We start from the raw sequence: 22,065 nt of genomic DNA, 5'->3' as shown, positions 1-22,065 counted from the left end.
ACATTGTTAGCCAAGCATCTCTACCTTTTAGAAATCTCCAGCCCTTCTTTCTGTGTAAATACAACAAGTAAGCATCTCTTTCTCTTTTTCCTGACACCTGTGGTTTTATTGGCTACTCTCAAGTCAGGTCTTGTATAAAATGAGAAAAAAGTTGGGCAATTATGATATATAAATATTAGGGGAACCCAAGATCATCTAACTTTTAAAACACTGAGTGATTGCCTAATACAGACTTCTTATTTTACAGATAAGGAAATAGGCCCAGATAGGCTTTAGGGTTTAAAGATTGAATCATTTAAAACTGTCTTATTCCCGCAATGCTGGACCTACCTTTTATAGTATTTGCATGTTTTAGAGTAAGTGAATATACAGTTGAGATTTTTATAATAGCTGCTTGGCCATCAGTAAAGTAGTCTATGCTTTTTAATAAAGGGGTGGATCCTTGGCTGAGGAAAAGGTCTAGAGAAAGGGGGTTTGGAATAAATAGAGATGTATAGATGCTGTAGTGGCACATGGTAGAGACCTCCACCTTGAGTGGCTGTGCCTCATATCATTTTGCATATACCTACCCTCCAAGTAGGTGGGCAAGACATGAGGGGCTATAGATATGTGTTCTATACACTAAAAATACCAGATAATGCTGGGACATTTTCAGAAATTCCAGATCTTCTTTGTAGTCACATTTAAAAATCCTGCTGTGGGCTTGGAGAAATATTTGTCAAAACCAGAGCTCAGGTCATGAAAGCCAAGAAATCATGGAAGGAATTCTCTACCTCTTTCATACTTAGCAGTCAAATTTTAAGCACAGAGAAAATATGAATGTGATGTATATGTGTGTATATATGAATTGGCTTGTTTTGTTAAGAGCTTATGATCATCTGAATTAGAGATGAGACAAACAGAAATAAAGCCAATCTCCACATGTACACACCCCTTGTCTCAGGTTAGTCTGGGCTCTACTTTGCGTCCTTCCTAATTGGATGACCATGATTAGGTTAAATGTATTACTATCTGGAAGAAGATGTAAGTTTGCCTGCTTCCTCAGATTTCAGTTTTGAATGGTATGGTAGCCTAGAGGAGACAGAAGGATCTAGAATGTGTGAATGAAGTGTGAGTTTCCAAATTGACTTATATAGTAGGTATAAAATATGAAACAAAAACAATAGTGGCTATGAAGCCAGTCTGGAAATAGGTAAATTCCAGTGAACATTTTAAAACCTCTCTAGCTGAAATGAGCTTAAAACAGAGAAGAAAATTTGATGACTGATATTATGTATTTGAAATGTGCAGGTTGGACAGCATTTGGACTTGGAATGAAACAATAAGAGGTTCCATTCATGGATAACCAACAAGATAAGGCTGTTGTTGCCTCAGCCAATGGAGAAAACACTATGATTAATGGGGTCAAGGAAAATGGTAAGGGAATTTAATTGTGGTATGTAATATCTCTCCCAGTAGTCCTTTGTTAGTACTATAGATTTTCGGTATCCACAGAGCTGGGACAAGTTAAGTCTAGGATGCCTCTGAGATAGGAGTTAATCCTAAACTTTATTCCACCAGATCTCTAACTGGACTAGAAGGGTCTCTAAGAGGTATCAAATCCAACCCCTTTGCTCTCCCAAATCATCTCTATCAAATGGATACTTAAGTTCCTCTAAATTCCTGGTGAATTAGAAATATGCTCTGATGTGAAGTTTGGAATGTTTAGACTCAGTAGGAGCTTCCAAAACATAGGTGAGGTCTGAAGGATAGGACTATGCCTCATAGTTCAAAACCATGAATATATCCCATCTCAGCATTTTCCCACCCTGAAAGATTTGACTTTCCAGTTGATCAAGCAATCCAATTTTTTCCTCATTTCTGAGGAGAGTGCCATGTGTGTCTGAAGAAAAAGCTGAACCTAAAAAATATTATTTTTCACTCGCATGAATGTTCAATATAGAATCAAGGTTGTTCTTTAACTCTGTAGTTTATACTTCTAAAGTTAGAGAAGCTGAAGCTTAGATTTTATATCATAAGATCAAGTACCAGAAACTGATCAAGGGAAAGAGAGTTAATGAGTCTGGTCTAATACCTTTAACTTTATTTCTGTCATTTTTCCCCTTTTCTCTAGATTCAGAGGACCAGGATGTGGCAATGAAGTCATTTGCAGCTCTAGATGCTGCTACACCAATCCAGCCTATACTGGTGTCTCAAAAAGAGAACCTGATGTATCCCAGAGGTCTCCTGCCTCTGCCCTCTAAGAAGCCCTGTATGCAGAGCCCTCCCTCTCCTTTGGGCCTGATTGAAGCACCTGAGCATGCTGCTAATAGTGCTTCTGTGAATGCCATCTCCCTTACATCTGGTATTTCAAAAGGCCTGAACACATGGTCACTGCCCAATGAGTGTGAGAAAGCTCCATTTGCCATAATGGAGCCTGCAGGCATGTCAGCTTTGAATGGGGAGTGCCTCATGCAGCCAAGCCGGACTTGCTTGGGCTGCTTCATGGAATCCAAGGATGCAGTAGATCCTGAGCCAGGGATCAGTCTAAAAGTCAGTGATCTAAATAGAGATTATGAAACTTGTGCAGTCTCTGATATAGGGATTCAGTGTATTAATGCTGGAGAAAACATGAAATATGGAGAGCAGCTTCTCTCAGACCAGCTCCTAGGCTTCCCACTGCACAAATCAAGGGCAGGAGATAGACGAGAAGCCGAGAAACCTGACATTGACTTGGAGGACCCAGCTCAGAAAAGTTATTATGAGGCATTACTATTAGATAAGTGCAATACGGAAGAGGCTTTGCTGGCAAATTCCAATCAGGATTGGGGTTACTTTGAGACTTTTATTAGTGAGAGTAAGATTGAACTTCTTGACCTCTGTTCCAAGAATGAGCTGTCTGTCAACCTGTTCTCTGAAGAAGATGTGGATAACTACATGTTCGATGATGATGAGTCAACACTGGGCAGTGATGTCTGCTCCCTGAAAATTCGATATGAATCCTTCCAGGACAACGTTCGAGACAAAACCACCCTTTTGATGCAGGAGGATGCCCAATTCAACTTTTTTCCCAGTGTCTTCACTACCTGCCCCAAGCGGGAGTCTAAGAGTGGAGCCCTGAAGCAGAGCAGTGATCTTTCCCAATTCAAGGTCCCTGATGTGAGCATTATCTGGGGGGAGGAAGATAAAATCTTGGACAAGAAGAAAGGCAAAGAAGAAGGCCAGGAAGACAAAGGTGTAGAGAAAAAAGATGCAAAGGATAATGGAGAAAAATCTGCCTTAAATAAACCATGCAGTGGACCTGAAGTAGGGCAATTTAAGAATCCAAAGCAAGGCCATCTTGCCAATTCCTTGGAGGCATCAGGGAATTTTAGTGATGACAGTTCCTTCATTGAGGTCTCTTATGATGCCATGGGGGAGATCAAGGACTGTAGCCGCTATATGGCTCGGGACACTAATTCTGGCAGCTCCTCCTCCCAGCAGAATTATGGGCTACGAGCCAAGAGAAAAGTCAGGTATAGTGAAGATTATCTATATGATGTTGACTCACTAGAGGGTGAAAAGGTAAATGAGAGGAAGGAATGGCTGCCAGGTGGTTGTAAAGAGGAAGATGATGATGAATGGTGTCCCAAAAAGAGAAGAAAAGTAACTCGTAAGGAGCCCCCTGTTATTATCAAATATATCATCATTAATCGTTTTAAAGGTGAGAAGAACATGCTGGTGAAGTTGGGTAGGGTGGATGCCAGTGAGACAACAGTGAATTTGAGTGAGACGCAGCTCAACAAATATTCCAAGCTGGCCCCCTTGAAGGGCTTCTGGCAAAAGAAGAAAAAGCAGAGAAACAGCAATTCAGACTCCAACAAAACACCCTTATGCCAAAAGCAAAGCTTTGAACCAGGTAGCTTTGAGGTGTCATTCCTGCCACCTGCTCGCAAACGAAAATCTAAACTTAGCAACAGGCACAGGATTCAAAGAATCCCATCCATGGAAACTTCAGCAAGTGGTAAGCAGGTTTCATTCTGCAATGATGAGAGGCAAGCTAGTAGTCGTAAAGAAGATGGAGGCCTGAAAGGTACACTGAAGTCAGCACCTCTGGCTGCCCCCGGCTGTGCAAATGGATCACATTTAAATGACATCACAGGCCCTGACTCAGTGAAAGTCAAAGCCCAAGATGCACAATTTAAGGGGCCAGAGAGGAAAGTGCTCAACAAAATCAAATTTAAAAGTGAAGCCAGGTTAAAATCCAAGAAAATCAAAGCTGGGCAAGAAAGCAAGCCAGTTGTTCAAATGACCCCTCTTTTGGGAGACCAATCTTCCAAGGCTAATTCAAAGAATGAAGCTATTCCTGGGACCTCAAACGGTTCACATCTATCTGAATTTCATGAGACAAAGGTTGCTAAGAATTCTACTTTCCTACCAACCACTTGCTCTTCTGAAATGCCTCTATCATCTGCTCATGTTGCCAACAATATACCTGTTATCCCTGGAGGGTATTTGCAGACATTGTTAGATGCTTCTGACTTGTCAAATAATACTGGCATTTCATACTTTACTCAGCATTCTCCAGAGCAAAATGAAGTCAGCCTCACTCAAACAGAAAAATCATTTGTACCTCTCCAGCCTGCCCAGGACTGTGTGCTTTCCTCGCCTTCTGAGTCTGAGCTGCTTCAATCATCCCAAAACTTCAAAATGGAATCAAGCAACTATGGAAATGTGTGGCCCAACAAACCTACTTCTGGCTCCCAGGAATTCATGGCTGCAGTCTCAAGGGAGATAGCTCCAAACCAATCATGTGAATTTGGAGTCTCCCAAGTAGTTTCCATGGAAAATAACCTCACAGCTACAACATACAATCCAATCTGCCTCAACAGCGGTGGCAGTAGTTGCAACAAGGTCCTGTATGCATCTGTGCAAGACACCCAGCTCTCATCTGATGACTCTTATCAATTATGTCACTTTAATAATGGAGAGATCTGCTTTCCTTTCCAGCAGGGTCCAGTGAATATGGATGATGGGCGGCTCTTTAGCTTTGATTCCATGGCCCCACTCTCTATCAACTCAAGCAATTATTGCTCCTTAAGCTTGAAGTCTTGTGAAAAGGATGGTGATGATGATATCACGGATGACTTCCTGGCCCATTGCAGCCCCAAGCTGGTGATCCAGCAGAGCATTGATGAAATAGCACCACTAAAGGAGTCCACTGACCTCCTGGATATCTCCAACTTCACTCCTGACAAATTCCGCCACTCTTCCCTCTCAGAGATGTCCCCACCTGACACCCCCAGTCTTTCCCCTCAGATTACCAGATGTGAGAGTATCAAGACACTAGGAACACTAAAGGTGTTCCAAGAGGGTGTCCCAGGAATACTGGGCAATATGGAAAAAATCAAATGGGACTGCAGTACCCTTTCACGGCAGGTCCAAGTGGATGATGGATTTACTTTAAATAACCATCAGTTTCAATTCCATATGTTCAATGATGAGGATTCTGTCAGCCTGCTCCAAAAAGCCCCTTGCTTATCAGCGTTTAATGATCCATCTGGTCAAATGAGTACCAACAACAAGGTGTCAAAATCAAGAAAGAAAAGTTCACCCAACAAGAGTGGGGCTACGAACCAAAGCTCTTCTCAGAAAAACAACAGGAAAAAAAACCCCAAAGCCAACAACAAAGGGATTGAAAAACCACCTGGCAAAACCTCCCGCCAGGTCCCTAAGTCAACAAAGAAAGGGAAATTCATGGCTGCAGTCAATGGAGAGAAAATGCAAATTGGCATCGGTCGTGGAGGAGGCCAAGTCAACAGCATATCCTCCACAGGGAAGACTTTGGCTGAATGTATCCAGCATAGTGTCCCTGTGGCCTCTATGAAGATGCCAAGTCAGAAGGGACTTTCTGGAGATTGGTCTTTGGGGAAGGAGAGCAGCCCAGGCTGGAGTGACATGAGCATGGGCACCAACACCAACAACCTTCTGGATGATGATCAACGGGAATTTCAGGAGCCTTCTTATATCTTGTCCAACATTGCCTCTGGTATGGCAGATGTGCAGAGATTCATGATGGCCTCCATAGAGCCCCTTTGCGAACCCATGGAGCACCATGGAGACCCCAATATATTCTACTCCCCTGAATCCAATAGTCTAAAATTAAAAACACTCAAAATATTGGCTGGGACACCACAGGAATCTAAGAAAAAGGCCAACAGTGGCTCTCCAGGAGCCACTAAGAATCACAGGTCCATCAAGGGTGTGAGTAAAAGCAATGGGAAAGCAGCGATAGGTGATCCTGGTCGTGCAAGCATGTCTGGTTATAACGAGGACTCTCGCTCTGCCTTCTTTGATAAAAAGTATAATAACCTGAGCACTTTAGGCAATAATGGACCGACACACAAAAAGTTATATCGTCACAAAACCAGCTCCAAGGCCCTGAGAGATGAGAAGTGTAAGGGAAAGCGTATGGAGCGAGAACAGGTCCACAAGGATGAGGCTGGGACAGCTTCTTTTGAAAAACTGAGGTAATACTGCATCAAAATGGCTGAGACGAGGCACCCTTAGCTTTCCTACTCTGCTAAGCCCGCAGTCCCTTATTTTTTTCCCTCTTGAAAGCAGTTTGCATGAAAGAAACTGTCCCATTCCCTTCTTTTTCAAATTAAAACGAAAAGAAAAAAAGTGCATGAAAATCCCTATACCTCTAAGCCACACAAAAGATTGGGCAATTTTGTAGTGGCTTGACTAGGGATAAATTCTGACAAGGTTACTTTTTCTGCTAGTCAGCATTAGTTTTTACTTACTGAGAAAATACAACTAAAATATGCTCTTGAATGACTTGGGGAAGGGAAGGACTTTGCAGTGAGAAAATTTTTGAATAACAGAATTTAAAAGTTATATAGACAAAAATGCCAAGATCATTTAAGCAAAAAGAGCATAATTTGGAAAACAAAGTCTCATCATTTGGCAATTAGGAGTGCTTTCTAGTGGCCCCTGCTATTTGTATCTTTTTCTGCATCGTACGGCATCTAGTATGATGTAAACAAATTTAGATTGTATGATCCCTTTGTGGGACATACACTAAAGCTAACTAAGATGGCATAAATTGTTTGGTTTTTCTGCAGGGATTCCGACTACAATCTCCTAAAAGCAGAAACAGCATTTTGGGTTTTACCTGTGTTTGAAGAAGAGACTCCCATTTTCCAGAAAGACATTTGATGTTTGTGTTTTATTTCTTTCAAAATATGCCTTGTGGTATGTATGTTGACATGTAAGTGCTTAAAGAAAAGAATTTTAAAGTGTGGGAATAAGTCTTTGGAAGCAAACTTTAATCTGATGTTCTATGTAAAAGACTTTAGAAGTCATACAGTTGCACAAAGTAGTTTATGCACTGTTTACCCAAGGGGAAAGGAAGTAAAACATTGTGCCAAACTACAAAAAAGTGACTGTATTGTATATATTTTTACTTCTATATCAACATTTGGTTGTGAGTATTTGGGGAGCTTGTCCCTGTTAATTTACTAGAAACATTCCAGTGATTCTTGCTATTAACCACCCCCACTTATGTGGATAGCACCTGTAGATCACAGTGGAAAAATATGTTGTGTTACACAATTTACCAAAACTTAAAGGATACTGTTTGAAATGTGCCAAATTTCCTTACCTCATCTCACAGATTCACCCCACAGTTTAAAGCTCATTAACTAAGTTTTAAAATATATATATCTATAAGCATACATACATTATTTTAAAAATTTAAATTCTGCTGTCCTGTGTGGAAACATGAACCATTAAACAAGGCACAATAAAGGTTTGTTTGTTCCATTGTATAAGGGTTAAAGTGTTGGAAAAGTCTGGAAGTCACAACAGCTAAGTCCATCAGGGACCCAAGTATATGCATTTACAGAAACTTTTACAAGGAAACAAAACAGCTGCTTTAAAGTTTGTTTTCTAAAAGCAAAATCTGTAGCTGAAAATTATTTAAAGTGCAAAGTTATATTGCTGATACTTTATATCTCAGTTTTATATATTTTATAATAGTCTGAGATAAATTATAAAATAGCTATAAAATTAACACTAAGATAAATGAAGTACATAGATTGCTTTTATTTAAGTAGTTTCCTAAATGTTTTATTCCAGTTTTGTCAAAAGTGCACTCATATCATGGCTTTAGTGTTAAGTGTTTAATCTTGCAATGCCAATGTCATTTAAAGAAAATGTTAAGGCATCTCAGTTTGACACCTATGAATCACATTCGATAAGCTGAACAATTTGTGATAACAACTAATTGGGGCCATATATACTTAGTCTGAGCATAACTATTATTTGATGCCACACACTAAACTTAATTCCCAATCTTTAATATAAATTTTTGAAATCACATTTTTTTATTCAAGCCCTTTCCCTTTTTAAAAAATTTCACAGCTTCAGCATCCCTCACGACTAGCTTTTTCTTCCCCTTTATTCACCACTTGACTTCTAACATTTGGTCTATTTTCCTTGCACAGTTGAAGGCCTGTGTGTCTGATGACTGTTGCATTATGGCACAGATGAGATAATGGACGTGAAAGCGCTTTGTAGATCGTAAAGTGCTATAGAGATATAGGGGATTCATATTATTAATATTGTTGGTTGTTGTTGTTGTTACTCTTACTATTCTTACTAATATTGTTACTAACCTATTAACTTGTGAATATATAGGCTGCGGGTGGGAGGGTGGAGAATAAGTGGGTGGGGGAAAAGGGAATTTTAAAAAAAGGGAAGATGTTTCAAAAGGAAAAATTTAAGCAAAATATGAACCTACCTAGTCATTGCCACCTAAATATATTCACAAACAGAGAAGCAACATTTGAAAGTAGTCAGAGAGAAATGGAAGGAAGCCTGTCATATATATAAGTATACATACTTCCCAGTCCATGATTCCTTTTACCAGCCAGCTCTACTACTTACTGCTAGGTAGTAAAATGAACAAGCCTGTGTTCTTGATGGTGTGATTGTGTATGTCTGTGGGGACAAGTGAGTGAAGAGCATTTCATGAGGCTGCTTCAGGCCTATTCCTAGGCTTTGTGTGTGGTGAGTCCTGGAAAATTACTTAATGGAAAGGCACCAGGTGCAACATGTCTCCTGCTCTACAGCAGCCATCCAAAAGGGAAAATAATCAAACTGGAACATTTTCTTCTATTTCTCCACTCTGATAGCTAGCTGTTTTTACTAAATGCTGTGGCTGGTTCCTAGGAACTGGTCTTTGTTTTGTTTTTGTTTTAATTTTTCTGTTTTGCAGCTGAATTTAATTTGGAATAACCAACTCTGCCTGTACTGTGATCCCCAAGACTCCAGATCTCAAAGTCACCTGTTAGCTTACAGGAATGGAGTGCTCTATATGTAATCAAAAGGTGGCAGTCAAATAAGGAATAAAGAAAATGTTCCATGAGTACAATGTGTTTTATAAAAATAAATATGGGAGAAGTTGTACCAGTTTTTCTCAGTATCAGTTCAGCTTTGGAGAATGGGGTGAGGTGGGGTAGAAGGACAGCCTGAAACTGTTGGAAATAAACAATTTCCTTGTCAGAACTTGCTATCATGAGTCCTTTGGAATGGATACTCTTTCAGTTGCTCCTATGGAGCCCATTAGGAGCCAATTCTAGGACATGGTTCATCCCTTTCTCCAAAGAGAATTGCCATTTTAAAGTACCTTTTTTCTTGGCCTACAGTGCATTATATGTTTTTAAGATTAAATTAGTGATTTGTAACCGATCATTTTGTACCAAAATGTAACAGGAAGCTGAGTTTGAGAAATGAGCAACAGGATAAGGCAGAAGATGATTATTCTCTTAATTGTACTTAATATCCCTCTCAGTACATTATGTTCTGAGTGCTTCAGTTTTTAGGGCTTTGTTAGTCCTGTCTCTGCTCTCACAATTCATTTTCTTCCTGTAACAACATAGTAGGCCTGACTTTTTGTAGATCCCTTATTCAACCAGCTGCCTTAGTGGAGTGAGGACCAGTGATAGAAAAGTAGTGTTTTGCCCTATCGTTGATATCTCAAGTCAGCTATATGGAATTTTCCTTGGTCTGAAATCCCTGATTGCCACTCCCTTCTAACCTCTGCTCTCTGAGAAGCTGCTTCCTATGAATTCCTCCCCAAAAGAATCCCATTTAATCTTACTTTCCTGGGAATGGTATTCTCCCGTATTCTCCTTACTTAATTTCAATTCTTGATCTTAGAATTTTTCTTCTTTTATAATCTTATATTCCACCTCCCCAAAGTGTCAGACTATAAGAACCTTAGCCAGGCTACTTTCTTCCAGAAGTTCAGAGGGAAACCTTCTCACTCTTAATTACTTTTAATTGCCTTGGCTACTTTCAAATCTAATTTTAAATGTGAACACACACATGCACACACACATGCAGAATTATATTGCATGACTAAGGAAAATTGGAAACTTCTTTTCCTTGAAGATCTATAAGAATAGATCTGATCCCTTTCTGCCCTGGTTAGTTGCTGGACTATGTGGAGCAGGGTGCTGAAACAGTGGCCTTGACCAAGGTTCTTCGAGACTTTGGGCGTTATGTTTGGTCTGTGACAACTGGCTTGAACCAGTGGCCTCTCCAGTGTCTCATATACCAGCTTCTTCACATGCTGCTTCCTCCCTGCTTTCTCTTCTGACTTGTTACTTTGTGCAATTATGTGTTAAGGCCTTACCTTTTCCTAAATGTTTTCAAACTTCCAGCACTACCTTGACCATCACTTCTTTAGCCATCTCCCTGAAGTCCTTGGTGCTAGGTGGGCTTTGTGACAACTTTCACCTTCTCTGACCTTTTTTCTTGCTGGGAAGCATCTGTATGTGTGCAGGTGGGATAGGGAGGGGGGGGTAAGTGTGTATAAAAGAGAGAGAAGCATAAAGGATGCTCACAAGCTATAAACAACTCTGGCTAGCATCCTTTGTCCTGTTATGTGAGGTTCTGCAGTTGTAGTGAATTTCCATTTTAGTGAGTTCTAATTAGCATTTACTGCCTACAGGAGAAAAACCATATCCAAGGACCTCTTAACCAAGCTTGCTCTTACCAAGCTGAATCAGTCTAATGCAGATCTGCCACATCTTCAATTTACAGATGCTCCCAGAACAGTTCCAAGAATTACAGAGAGCTAAGTTTCTGCGCTGAAGAGAATGGAGCACTAGCTAGTCCTAACTATTCCTAGAACTAAAAGTATATGTTTTCTCCTGTATTATTGAGAAATTATCTAATTTAAGGAGTTTTTGTTTTCATTTAGAGATTTTTTAAGTGACTAACCATCACTACAGGAGTATGTCCTTTTTATGAAATAACACTAATATGAAATTCATTTTCTAATCATAAAATTCACTAAGCCCATCATTATGTTTGGAAGATTTAGTACCAAAATCAAATATTTTTAGTAACAAATAGGGATCTTGTCAACACAGTGTAGGCCTGGGATTTTGTAAATGTTTCTCAAGGACCCAAATAAGAGAGAAAAGATTTTAGGTGGACTGTTTAACTTGGGAAACACTGTCATCAGCTTGAGGGTCCTCAGCCAGCATTGTATTATTTTGATAGCAGTACTCAGGCTACCCTTTAAGGCACATTTTTCACTCAGAGCATTAAACAGTAGCTACAGTCATGAAGCAGAGCTCCTATTGCAGCTACATGATACTTGAGATGTACTCTTGGTTTCAGAATAATAACTAAGAGGTAAAACATTGGAGAAGGACAATGTAAAACAGAGAGTTAATACAAAGTTTAAGGTGTGAATGAGGCTTTAAAATTGGTATCTGAGTAAATAGATGCTAAAGAAACACTCATCAACATGAGATGGAAAGGATGTCTATGCATCTAGCTGGCTCAGTGGTTTCTGAGTCTTAGAAAGACATCCCCTTCAAAGAGAAGAAAGGAGATATTTAAATCATTTTGCCTCCTTGAGAGATGTCTAGTTTTACAACACAAAAGAAAAGGCTTAGAATGAAAACTAGAAGAGGCCTTTTGTTTTTGACTCCCAGTGAAGGAGGGTAGAAAGCTTGAGATGCTCTACTGGGATACCTGTAGCACTGACTAGAGTTTGCTGCCTAGAGTTTTGAATGTACTAGACCTTAATTTAATTTTCATAAAACTGAATGCACCTCTTTAGTAAGTTACTGATTTATGGTGCTAAATAAAATGATTATCTCCATTTTTTCTCCTTTCCCAAGCCCCTTAAGCATTTAAGAAAATTTAAAATAAAAGTGTTAGAGGTCCTTTTTATGAATGTAACCTAAGTTTCTGTTTGACATATGACACTGCAACTTTAAAATGTTAGGAAATTATTTGCCTTTTTCTTTTAGAGTTAAGCTTTATAAATAATCTGTAGAGTCAATTGAATAAAGCTTAAGGATCACTCTTAAGACGCCTACAAAATCTTGTATATTTTTAAGTGTGCCAATTTGTAACATATTTTGTAAGTGTATATTTTTCTTAGAAAAGTGCTGTGAAGTGTCTGTATGTGAGAATTTTCCTTTTTCTGCACCACTAGGTGCTAATAAAAGGATATTTACTTCAAAGTTTCTGGTTTTAGAAACCACAATACAAAGAAAAAATACACTTTTGTTGGGAATTTTGTAACACAAAACATGTTGTGGAAGAGTGTAGTGATCTTGTGCAAAAGAAAATGAACACTTGTGAGCTTCTTGCTGTTTTATAGATTTTCTTGTAAATTATTCTTGTAACACCTCTGGTTTTGTTGTTCTTGTTGCAAAGGTTTTAAATATTTGTGATTGAGTGTATGGTGAAACTGTCATAATGTTACCTAGCTGAGTTTTGTTATTGTTTATGGAATAAATAAAAAAGAAAAGTTTAAAATACTGCTTTAGAATCATATGTAACAGAAACCAGCCATTTCTAATTAAATTCTATGTCCCAAATAAAAAGTTCTTCATTGTCTAGAGCAGTGTTTCTCAAACTATCTGTGGTGAAGGATCAATTTTTTCCTCCAATCCATCACAAACTAATACTATTATAAAACACAATAAGAATGATTTTTTAAGTGAAATTTTAAAAGATATGCAAAATAAAAGCTCTCATGTACTCAATTCAACATGTAAAATTACATTTGAAAACAAACATAACATAGGGAAAAATAAAAGAATTGCAAAAACTTGGTACCCTGTTTAAGACAAGTCCACTGATCAATGTCAAATTGCCATAGAAGGTTCTAACCACGCTTTGAGTAACACTTTGAGTAGGAACATCAGCATTACCGTCATCCGGGAGCTCATTAGGAATGTTGAATCCCAGGCCCTACAACAATTCTACTGAATCAGAATGTGAATTTTAACAAGATTCCTAGGTGATTTGCGTGCATGTTAACATTTGAGAAGCACTGGGCTAGAGTTTTGTGCAGAGGATTTTTGCTGCCCCTCTGATTGGGAGATCATTTTCTAGTGTGTCCAGTCTTCAAAAGACTTAGAACAAATGATGTCCTTGTTTTGTGATCCAGACGGGTTCTGCAGACATGCAGTCCTCTCAAAGTGTCAAAGCTGTTTATTGAAAAGTAATAAATTTTACTTTGCCTGTTATCCAAAAGATGTCAGATTTTCCGTAATATCCTTTAATGGGACTTTCTCAAGTTCTAGCCTCACTGTGCTCAGTATTTTAATGTTGGCTATGTCTAGACAAACTGGACTTTGCTTCCAAGTATCCAGTCCATGTGAGCCACCCATGAGAACCTAGAGCCTTGGCTAACCGCAAGAAGGTCATTGTGGCACACACAAGCCAACAGCCACTTCTTTGGTTTTAAATATCATTACTCAAAGAAATTGAAAAGGGACTTCACTGGTGGCACAGTGGTTGAGAATCCACTTGCTAATGCAGGGGACATGGGTTTGATCCCTGGTCTGGGAAGATCCCACATGCCATGGAGCAACTAAGCTAATATGCCACAACTACTAAGCCTGCACTCTAGAGACCGAGAGCCACAACTACTGAGCCCATGCATCACAACTACTGAAGCCCACACACTATAGAGCCCATGTGCTGCAACTACTGAGCCCGCATGCTGCAACTACTGAAGCTTGTGTGCTTAGAGCCCGTGCTCTGCAACAAGAGAAGACACTGCAATGAGAAGCCTGCACCCTGCAACAAAGAGTAGCCCCCGCTCGCCACAACTAGAGAAAGCCCTCATGCAGCAACAGACCCAACGCAACCAAAAATAAATAAAAATATATATTAAAAACAAAGAAATTGAAAAATGTGTATGAGAAAGTGGCCCTCTATTCTCACTTGATGATCTCATTCACTTCCACCACTTCAACTACCACCTAGATTTCCACAAACCTCTCCTGAGTTCCTGTGCTATATTTCCAGTTATAGGCCAGTTATCTCCACTTGGACATTCTGCAAGTTCTTCAGACCTATCTATTCAAGATCATTTCAAAGTCCCTTTATCCTCTGAGTGTGTTCTAGCTCAGTGAATGGTGCTGCCATTCAACCAATTAGTGACGCAAGCCAGAGAGCAAGTTTCACCAGCAATTCCTTTCTCTTCTATCCTCACATCCAATTGGCCACTCTCAATTTTCCTGCCTTTCTATGCCTCCCCTCCCATTGACACTGCCTTAATTCAAGCTTTCATGGTGTTTCACCTGGACTATTGCAACATTGTCCTAATTCAGTGATTTCCAGACTTAGATTTCACACCTGGGAAATTTTTAAATATGGAAAAAGAAAAGGAGAAGGGAGTCTCTATAGTCACCAACTTTTTATTTTGCTAAGTAAAGACATTTTAAAAAATAAAACTTTTCATTATCAATTCACAGAAGATCATTTTAACACCAAAAGACAATCAGACAATCCTTTATTTAAAATGCACTATATTGTCTTTTTCTCTTCGCCAGGGACTATGAAAGGCTGAAAACAACCTCTGAAGCCATTACTTTAAAGAGTAAAAAGAGATTTGGAGTTGCTGGATTAAAGAAGTAGGGGATGATAGAGAATGAGGGGCAGAGCAGTTAAAGCCCCCAGAATTGGACCCCTCTAATGTTACGAGGTTTTGTTTTTCCCAATTTCTATGAGTTCCCTGTGTGATGGATATCACAAATGTATATTCTTCACTCTGTTCAGGATTCAGAGGTGTATTCTAGGGAATGTGGCCCTAGAGAAAGATTCCTCTTGAACTAAATTAATGGCATGGTTGGAGTGGATAAGTGGTTCCATTATTTTCCCAGTAGTTTCACATTCCTTCTTTTCCCTCTTGGCCAAAGTTGAGATAGTACCAGAGCTTAAGGGGAAGATGGCAAGTCCTTTGTCTAAAGACATTTGATCTGCCTTGGAGTTGAGCTTTAAATGGACTTAATTTGGGGGAGAAGTGATTATCACACTGCTTTAATACAGTATTCTATTTAAAATAATTGGAGTTGTTGTAGTTATTAAATTTTTCAGGCCACATACCACTTTAAGAATCTAATGAAACCAATGGGTCTTTGTCCCCTGAAAATGAGCATACTCAAAAGTTTCAATAGAATTTCAGAAGATTCACAGGTTAGGAACTTCTGTATTAGGGACATGAATTCTCCAAAACATCTTCCTTGCATCATAATGGAGTATTAGTCTATCTCCTCCTCTCCACTGACCCAAGATAATAACTATCATTTATTTATTGTCTACTATGTGCAAGGCACTTTACATGAATTATAATTTCTCATAACAATTCTGCAAGAGAGGCATTTTCTCTATTTTACATTTAAGAAAATTGGGACCCAGAGAGGTGAAGTAAACTTCCTCAAGATCACACAATGAATAGCCTTCAAAGACTTTTCACCAGAGCTGACAAAGCCCTCTGTACTTGTCCCATCCAAGCCCATGTCTCTAACTCAAGACACTTATTTCCAGCATAAAGTATATTGCCTATACCACTTCAAAAATATGATTATAAATATTAATACTGACATTAACAATTATTCAATAAATATTTGACTCTGTGTCAGATATTGTACTAGATGATAAGAAAACAAAAAATTTAAATACAGTTGACTCTTGAACAACATGGGTTTGAACTGTGCAGGTCCATTTATATGTGGATATTTTTTCAGTAGGAGATACTACAGTACTATAGGATCGGAGGTTGGTTGAGTCCGCAGATGCAGAACCGTGGATACGGAGGGCCCACTGTAAAGTTACATATGGAGTTTCAACTGGGAGGTGGGTCGGTGCCTCAACCCCTGTGTCAACTGTATAAAGCACATACCTTGCCTTCCAGGGGCTCACAGATGAAGCAGAAAGGTATAATTTAATAATTTAAAAAGAAAAACACCCACTGGTCAGTTTAAGTTTAATAATCACACATAAAGTAACTACAGGTATACCTCAGAGATATTGCAGACTCAGTTCCAGACCACTGCAATAAAGCAAATATTGCACTAAAACAAGTCACAAGAATTTTTTGCCTTCCCAGTGCATATAAAAGTTATGTTTAACTATACTGCCATCTATTAAGTGTGCAATAGCATTATGTTTACAAAAAAACAATGTACATACCTTAATTTAAAAATGCTAACCATCATAGGAATAACATCAATAATCAGTGATCACAGATCACCATAATAAATATGATAATGAAAAAGTTTGAAATATTGCAAGAATTACCAAAATGTGACACAGAGTGAACAAATGCAGACACAAAGTGAACAAATGCTGTTGGAAAAATGGTGTCAATAGACTTGCTCAACGCAGGGTTGCCACAAACCTTCAATTTGTAAAAAATGCAGTATCTTCAAAGTGCAAAAAAACAAAGCTCAATAAAACAAGGTATGCCTATAATGATTTGCTGTCCTTAAGCAGCCGAGAAGAAAACAATCTTCCATGCATTGTTATGGAGGGAGTAATGTCACAAAATGCCACTCCCAGTAATCAATATCTCAGCTTCCACCCTACCCCCTATTTTGGAATTGGAGTTGAGAATGAACCGAGATCCACCACTTACTAGCTGCTAAATTCGTGACAAATTATTTTGATATCTCTGTATCCCAGAGTCTCTGTCAAAAAAGAAAGAAAAAGACTAGTATAACAAGACTATCACTGGGACTTCCCTGGTGGCACAGTGGTTAAGAATCCACCTGCCAATGCAGGGGACACGGGTTCGAGCCCTGGTCCAGGAAGATCCCACATGCCGGGGAGCAACTAAGCCCGTGTGCCACAACTACTGATCCTGCACTCTAGGGCCCGTGAGCCACAACTACTGAAGCCTGCGCACCTAGAGCTCATGCTCCACAACAAGAGAAGCCACCGCAATGAGAAGCCCGAGCACTGCAACGGAGAGTAGCCCCCCACTTGCCGCAACTAGAGAAAGCCGACGTGCAGCAATGAAGACCCAACGTAGCCAAAAATTAATTAATTAATTATTTTGAAAAAGACTATCACTCCCATAGACTTATCATGGATTAAAGATCACACTTGTGAAATCTTGGGACCAAGTGGGCAGTCAGGTAGTACTTAACATTTGCTATTTTTTAACAGATGTGTACAGGTATTTTCTTAAAGGTTCTTAAGTTTGATTCCTCAGAAATCACTCCAGCATCTTACCCCCAAGTATTTTTTTTTATTAGGCTAAAAACTAAGAAAATTAGTAAACTCCTGTCTCAAAAAGCCTTTGATCTTTTTTGGAGAAAGGTGCCATTTTTCAAAATGAAATTAAAAGAGTTATTATATTAAACAATAATATGTTTTATAATTGCATATGTGTAATAGTTCTATTAGAGTTAATTTATTATCAGTAGCAGAATGAAGTAGTTAAAAGTTATAAATTATTAATCAAGATATCTGGGTTATATTCCTGGTTTTGCCACTAAATTGGTTGTAAGAAAAACAAGTCTCTTCCCTTCTGGGCCTCAGTTTCCCCATTTGGAAGATGAAGAGGTTGGGCTAGATGGCTTAGCATTTAAGAGCATGGAGTGTGAAGTAGACTGCCTCGGATTGAATTCTATTGTCTCATCTTGTTAACAATAAGACTTACCTCAATTTCTCCATCAGTAAAATGGGAATAATTATGGTGCCTATCTCACAGAATTTGGGGAATAATTAAATGAGATAATGCATATAAAGCATTTAAAATAGTGGCTGGTACATATATAAGATACTCAACAAATATTAGCTATTATTATACTGCAGGGCCCTTCCTTTTAATTTAAAACCCATTATCTGGGCTGCTGTGGCAAAATTAGAAATTACTGAAGCAACTATGGACACTTGTTCATTAATCAATTAATTAATTTAACAAATTATTTTTGAGCACCTACTGTGTACCAGGAACTATGCTAGGTACTGAGGATGCCAATGGTGAGCAAAATGGGACTTTGACTCTCTCCTCATAAAACTTATATTAGTTTAAAAATCACTTTGATTATGAACATATGATTTAAAACTAATAAGAGCTCTGAAGAAAATGAACATAGTTTCATGAGAACCACTGACAAAGAAACCTGACCTGATACTGAGACTTGCACCCTAAGACTGAGTAGGATTGACCTAGGTGAAGAGGAATATGGAGATGAGAGTGGGGGATTTCCCAGAAACACCACATACAAAGGACCTTTGGCAGAGAGAAGCCTGCAGTACTTAAGGAACTAGAAGATGGCCAGTGTGGTTGGAAAGGAGTAGAGATGAGGTCAGAGAGCAATGCTTCATGTGTTCCAATTTGGTCACATTTTATAAGAATTTTAATTATGCAAATTTGAGAGTACAATACAAAATATTGAGAGTTGGACTGTGCAACTTTTGAAATAGTTCAAATTTAAAAATCATCAGAAAGACCACAATTAGTTTCAAAATGGGCAGGTATGTGAGATAATCTGTTATGCTACTGCCACATTTTGATATTATTTTAGCCATTAAATAAAAATACCTTCTGTCTTTTGTCAGAATTATACCAACTTTGAATTAACAAGCCTTTCATGAACACATACACATAAAATGCAGACAGACCTCACTTTGTCTTTTGCTTTTTTTAGTTCCACATATGTGATAACACAGAATATTTGTCTTTCTCTGTCTGACTTATTTCACTTAGCATAATACCCTCTAGGTCCACCTACATTATTGTAAATGGCAGATTTTCATTCTTCTTTATGGCTGAGCAATATTCCATTGTGTGAGATATATATATATATATATATATAATCTTTATCCATTCATCTGTTGATGAACGCTTCAGTTGCTTCCATATCCTGGCTATTGTAAATAACACTGCTATGAACATTGGAGTGCACATATATTTTCAAATTAGCATTTTCGTTTTCTTTGAATATATACCAAGAAGTGGAATTGGGAAATCAAATGGTCATTCTATTTTTAGATTTTGAGGAACCACATTTGTTATTTGTGGACTTTTTGATGATAGTCATTCTGACAGGTTGTGTTTAGGTTTTGGTCAGTTAGTAGTATAGTGATTCTGGCTGCTAGTACAGGTAATGATAACAGAAGTAATACTGTTGTGATTAATACTGATCATACAAATAATGGTGCTTGATATTGGGATATAGCGGGTGGTTTTATATTGATAATAGTGGTAATAAAATTACTACTATAGCTCATTGTGGTTTGGATTTGCATTTCTCTGATGATTAGAGATGTTGAGCATCTTTTCATATGGCTGTTGGAAAATGTCTGTTCAGGTCTTCTGCCCATTTTTTAAATGGGTTGTTTGGGTTTTTTGATGTTGAGTTGTATGAGTTGTTTATATATGTTGGATATAAACCCCTTTTAGGTCATATAATTTGCAAATATTTTCTCCCATTCAGTAGATTGTCTTTTTGTTTTGTCAATAGTTTCCTTTGTTGTGGTCCCACAACAAAGTTTAATTAGGTCCCATTTGCTTATTTTTGCTTCCATTTCCTTTGCTTTAGGAGACAGATCAAAAAAATATTGCTATGATTTATGTCAGAGAGTGTTCCACCTGTTTTCTTCTAGGATTTTTATGGTTTCAGGTCTTACATTTAGGTCTTTAATCCGTTTTTAGTTTATTTTTGTATATGGTGTGAGAAAATGTTCTAATTTCATTCTTTCACATGTAGCTATCCAGTTTTCCCACTACCATGTACTGAAGAGACTGTCTTTTCTCCATTGTATATTCTTGCATCCTTTGTCATAGATTAATTGACCATAAGCACGTGGGTTTATTTCTGGGCTCTCAAATCTGTTCCATCGATCTATGTGCCTGTTTTTGTGCCAGTACCATGTTGTTTTGATTACTGTAGCTTTGTAGTATAATCTGAAATCTGGGAGCATAATATTTCCAGCTTAGTTCTTTTTAATTCTCAAGATTGCTTTGGCAATTTGGGTTTTTTTGTGGTTCTATATGAAGTTTATGATTATTTGTTCTAGTTCTGTGAAAAATGTCATTGGTATTTTGATAGGGATTGCATTAAATCTGTAAATTACCTTGGGTAGTATGGACATTTTAACAATATTAATTCTTCCGATCCAAGAGCAAGGAATATCTTTCCATTCCTTTGTATCAGCTTTAATTTCCTTCATCAATATTTTATAGTTTTGAGAGTATAATTCTTTCACTTCCTTGGTTAAGTTTATTCTAGTTATTTTACTCTTTTTGATGCGATTATAAATGGGATTGTTTTCTTCCTTTCTCCTTCTGATAGTTCATTATTAGTGTATAGAAAAGCAACAGATTTCTGTATATTAATTGTATTCTGCAACTTTACTGAATTCATTTATTAGTTCTAATAGTTTTTTGGTGGAGTCTTTGGGGTTTTCTATATATAGTAATTGTGTCATCTGCAAATGGTGACAGTTTTTCTTCTTTTCCAATTTGGATACCTTTTATTTCTGTTATTTGTCTGGTTTCTTTCTGCTTAAGAGCTCATTCCACAATTTATCTCTTTCTGCATGCATTTAACAATAAACAGAAAGGAGAAACCAGGCCTCACCTTCCACATTTTGCTTGGAAATCTCCTCAGCTAAATATCCAAGTTCACTACTTACAAGTTTACTTTCCATCCAATGTCAGAACATGATCCAGACAAGTTTTCTGCCACTTTATAACAATGATCACATTTCCTTCAGTGTCCAATAACTTGTTCATTATTTCCTTCTAAGTCCTCACCAGAAGCACCTTTAATGTTCGTATTTCTACCAACTGTCTCTTTGATGCAATCTAGGTTGTTTTTTTAAAACCAAGCACCTCAAAATTCTTCCAGCCTCTATCTATTACCCAATTTCAAAGCCATTTCTACATATTTAGGTATTTTTTTATAGCAGCATCTCACTTCCCAGTACCAAAATCAGTATCAATTTCCTAAGGCTATTATAACAAAGTACTACAAATTGTGTGGGTTGGAAAAAACAGAAATTATTATCTCACAGTTCTGGAGGCTAGAAGTCCAAAATCAAGGTGTTGGCAGGGACTTGCTCCTTCTGAAACCTGTAAGGGAGAATCCTTCCTTTCCTTTACCTAGTTATTGGTGGCTGACAATCTTTGGCAGTATTTGGCTTGTAGCCATGGTGCTTCAATTCCTGCTGCCATCATCATGTGGAGTTCTCCCTGTGTGTGTCTCTGTCTCTGTGTCCCTTCTCTTCTTATAAGGACACCAGTCAGATTGGAATAAGTGTCCAGCCTCTGGTTTGGCCCCATCTCAATGACCCTATTTCTGAATAGAGTCACATACTGAAGAGCTAGGGGTTAGTATTTTAACATATCTTTTTTTTTTTTTTTCATTACGCGGGCCTCTCACTGTTGTGGCCTCTCCCGTTGCAGAGCACAGGCTCCGGACGCGCAGGCTCAGCGGCCATGGCTCACGGGCCCAGCCGCTCTGCGGCATGTGGGATCTTCCCGGATCGGGGCACGAACCCGTGTCCCCTGCATCGGCAGGTGGACTCTCAACCACTGCACCACCAGGGAAGCCCTTAACATATCTTTTGAAGAAACACAATTCAGCCCATACCATACATGATGATTGAAACAAAAATTTACAAATCCATCTGACACTCAATAATATTTTAAAGTGAGGAGGGTACAAGGACCTAAGTGGAAGTAGGATTTCCACACCACAAATGAGGTGGTAAAACCCTGATATCAGCAAATTGTAATAAGTCATAAATGTATATTGT

General features: G+C 38.4%; 1 protein-coding gene across 1 annotated transcript; it reads left to right on the top strand.

Annotated features, from left to right (window-relative positions):
- Positions 1 to 1,315: 1,315 nt before the first annotated feature.
- On the top strand, positions 1,316 to 7,216 carry NEXMIF (neurite extension and migration factor). The gene is made up of 3 exons (XM_032620615.1): positions 1,316 to 1,416; positions 2,114 to 6,488; positions 7,086 to 7,216. The coding sequence occupies exons 1-3, from the start codon at positions 1,338 to 1,340 to the stop codon at positions 7,177 to 7,179; spliced, it is 4,548 nt and encodes a 1,515-aa protein (XP_032476506.1). The 5' UTR covers positions 1,316 to 1,337; the 3' UTR covers positions 7,180 to 7,216.
- Positions 7,217 to 22,065: the final 14,849 nt, after the last annotated feature.

The sequence above is a fragment of the Phocoena sinus genome, chromosome X (genome assembly GCF_008692025.1).
Source record: "Phocoena sinus isolate mPhoSin1 chromosome X, mPhoSin1.pri, whole genome shotgun sequence".
Lineage (NCBI taxonomy): Eukaryota > Metazoa > Chordata > Mammalia > Artiodactyla > Phocoenidae > Phocoena > Phocoena sinus.
The sequence above is the reverse complement of the archived record's forward strand: the minus strand, read 5'-3'. Positions and strand labels throughout refer to the sequence as shown.

Coding starts and splice junctions, on each gene's coding strand:
- NEXMIF (XM_032620615.1), top strand. CDS start 1,338: ATGGATAACCAACAAGATAAGGCTGTTGTTGCCTCAGCCAATGGAGAA. Junction 1,417..2,113: donor TAATGGGGTCAAGGAAAATG/GTAAGGGAATTT, acceptor CCTTTTCTCTAG/ATTCAGAGGACCAGGATGTG. Junction 6,489..7,085: donor GCTTCTTTTGAAAAACTGAG/GTAATACTGCAT, acceptor GTTTTTCTGCAG/GGATTCCGACTACAATCTCC.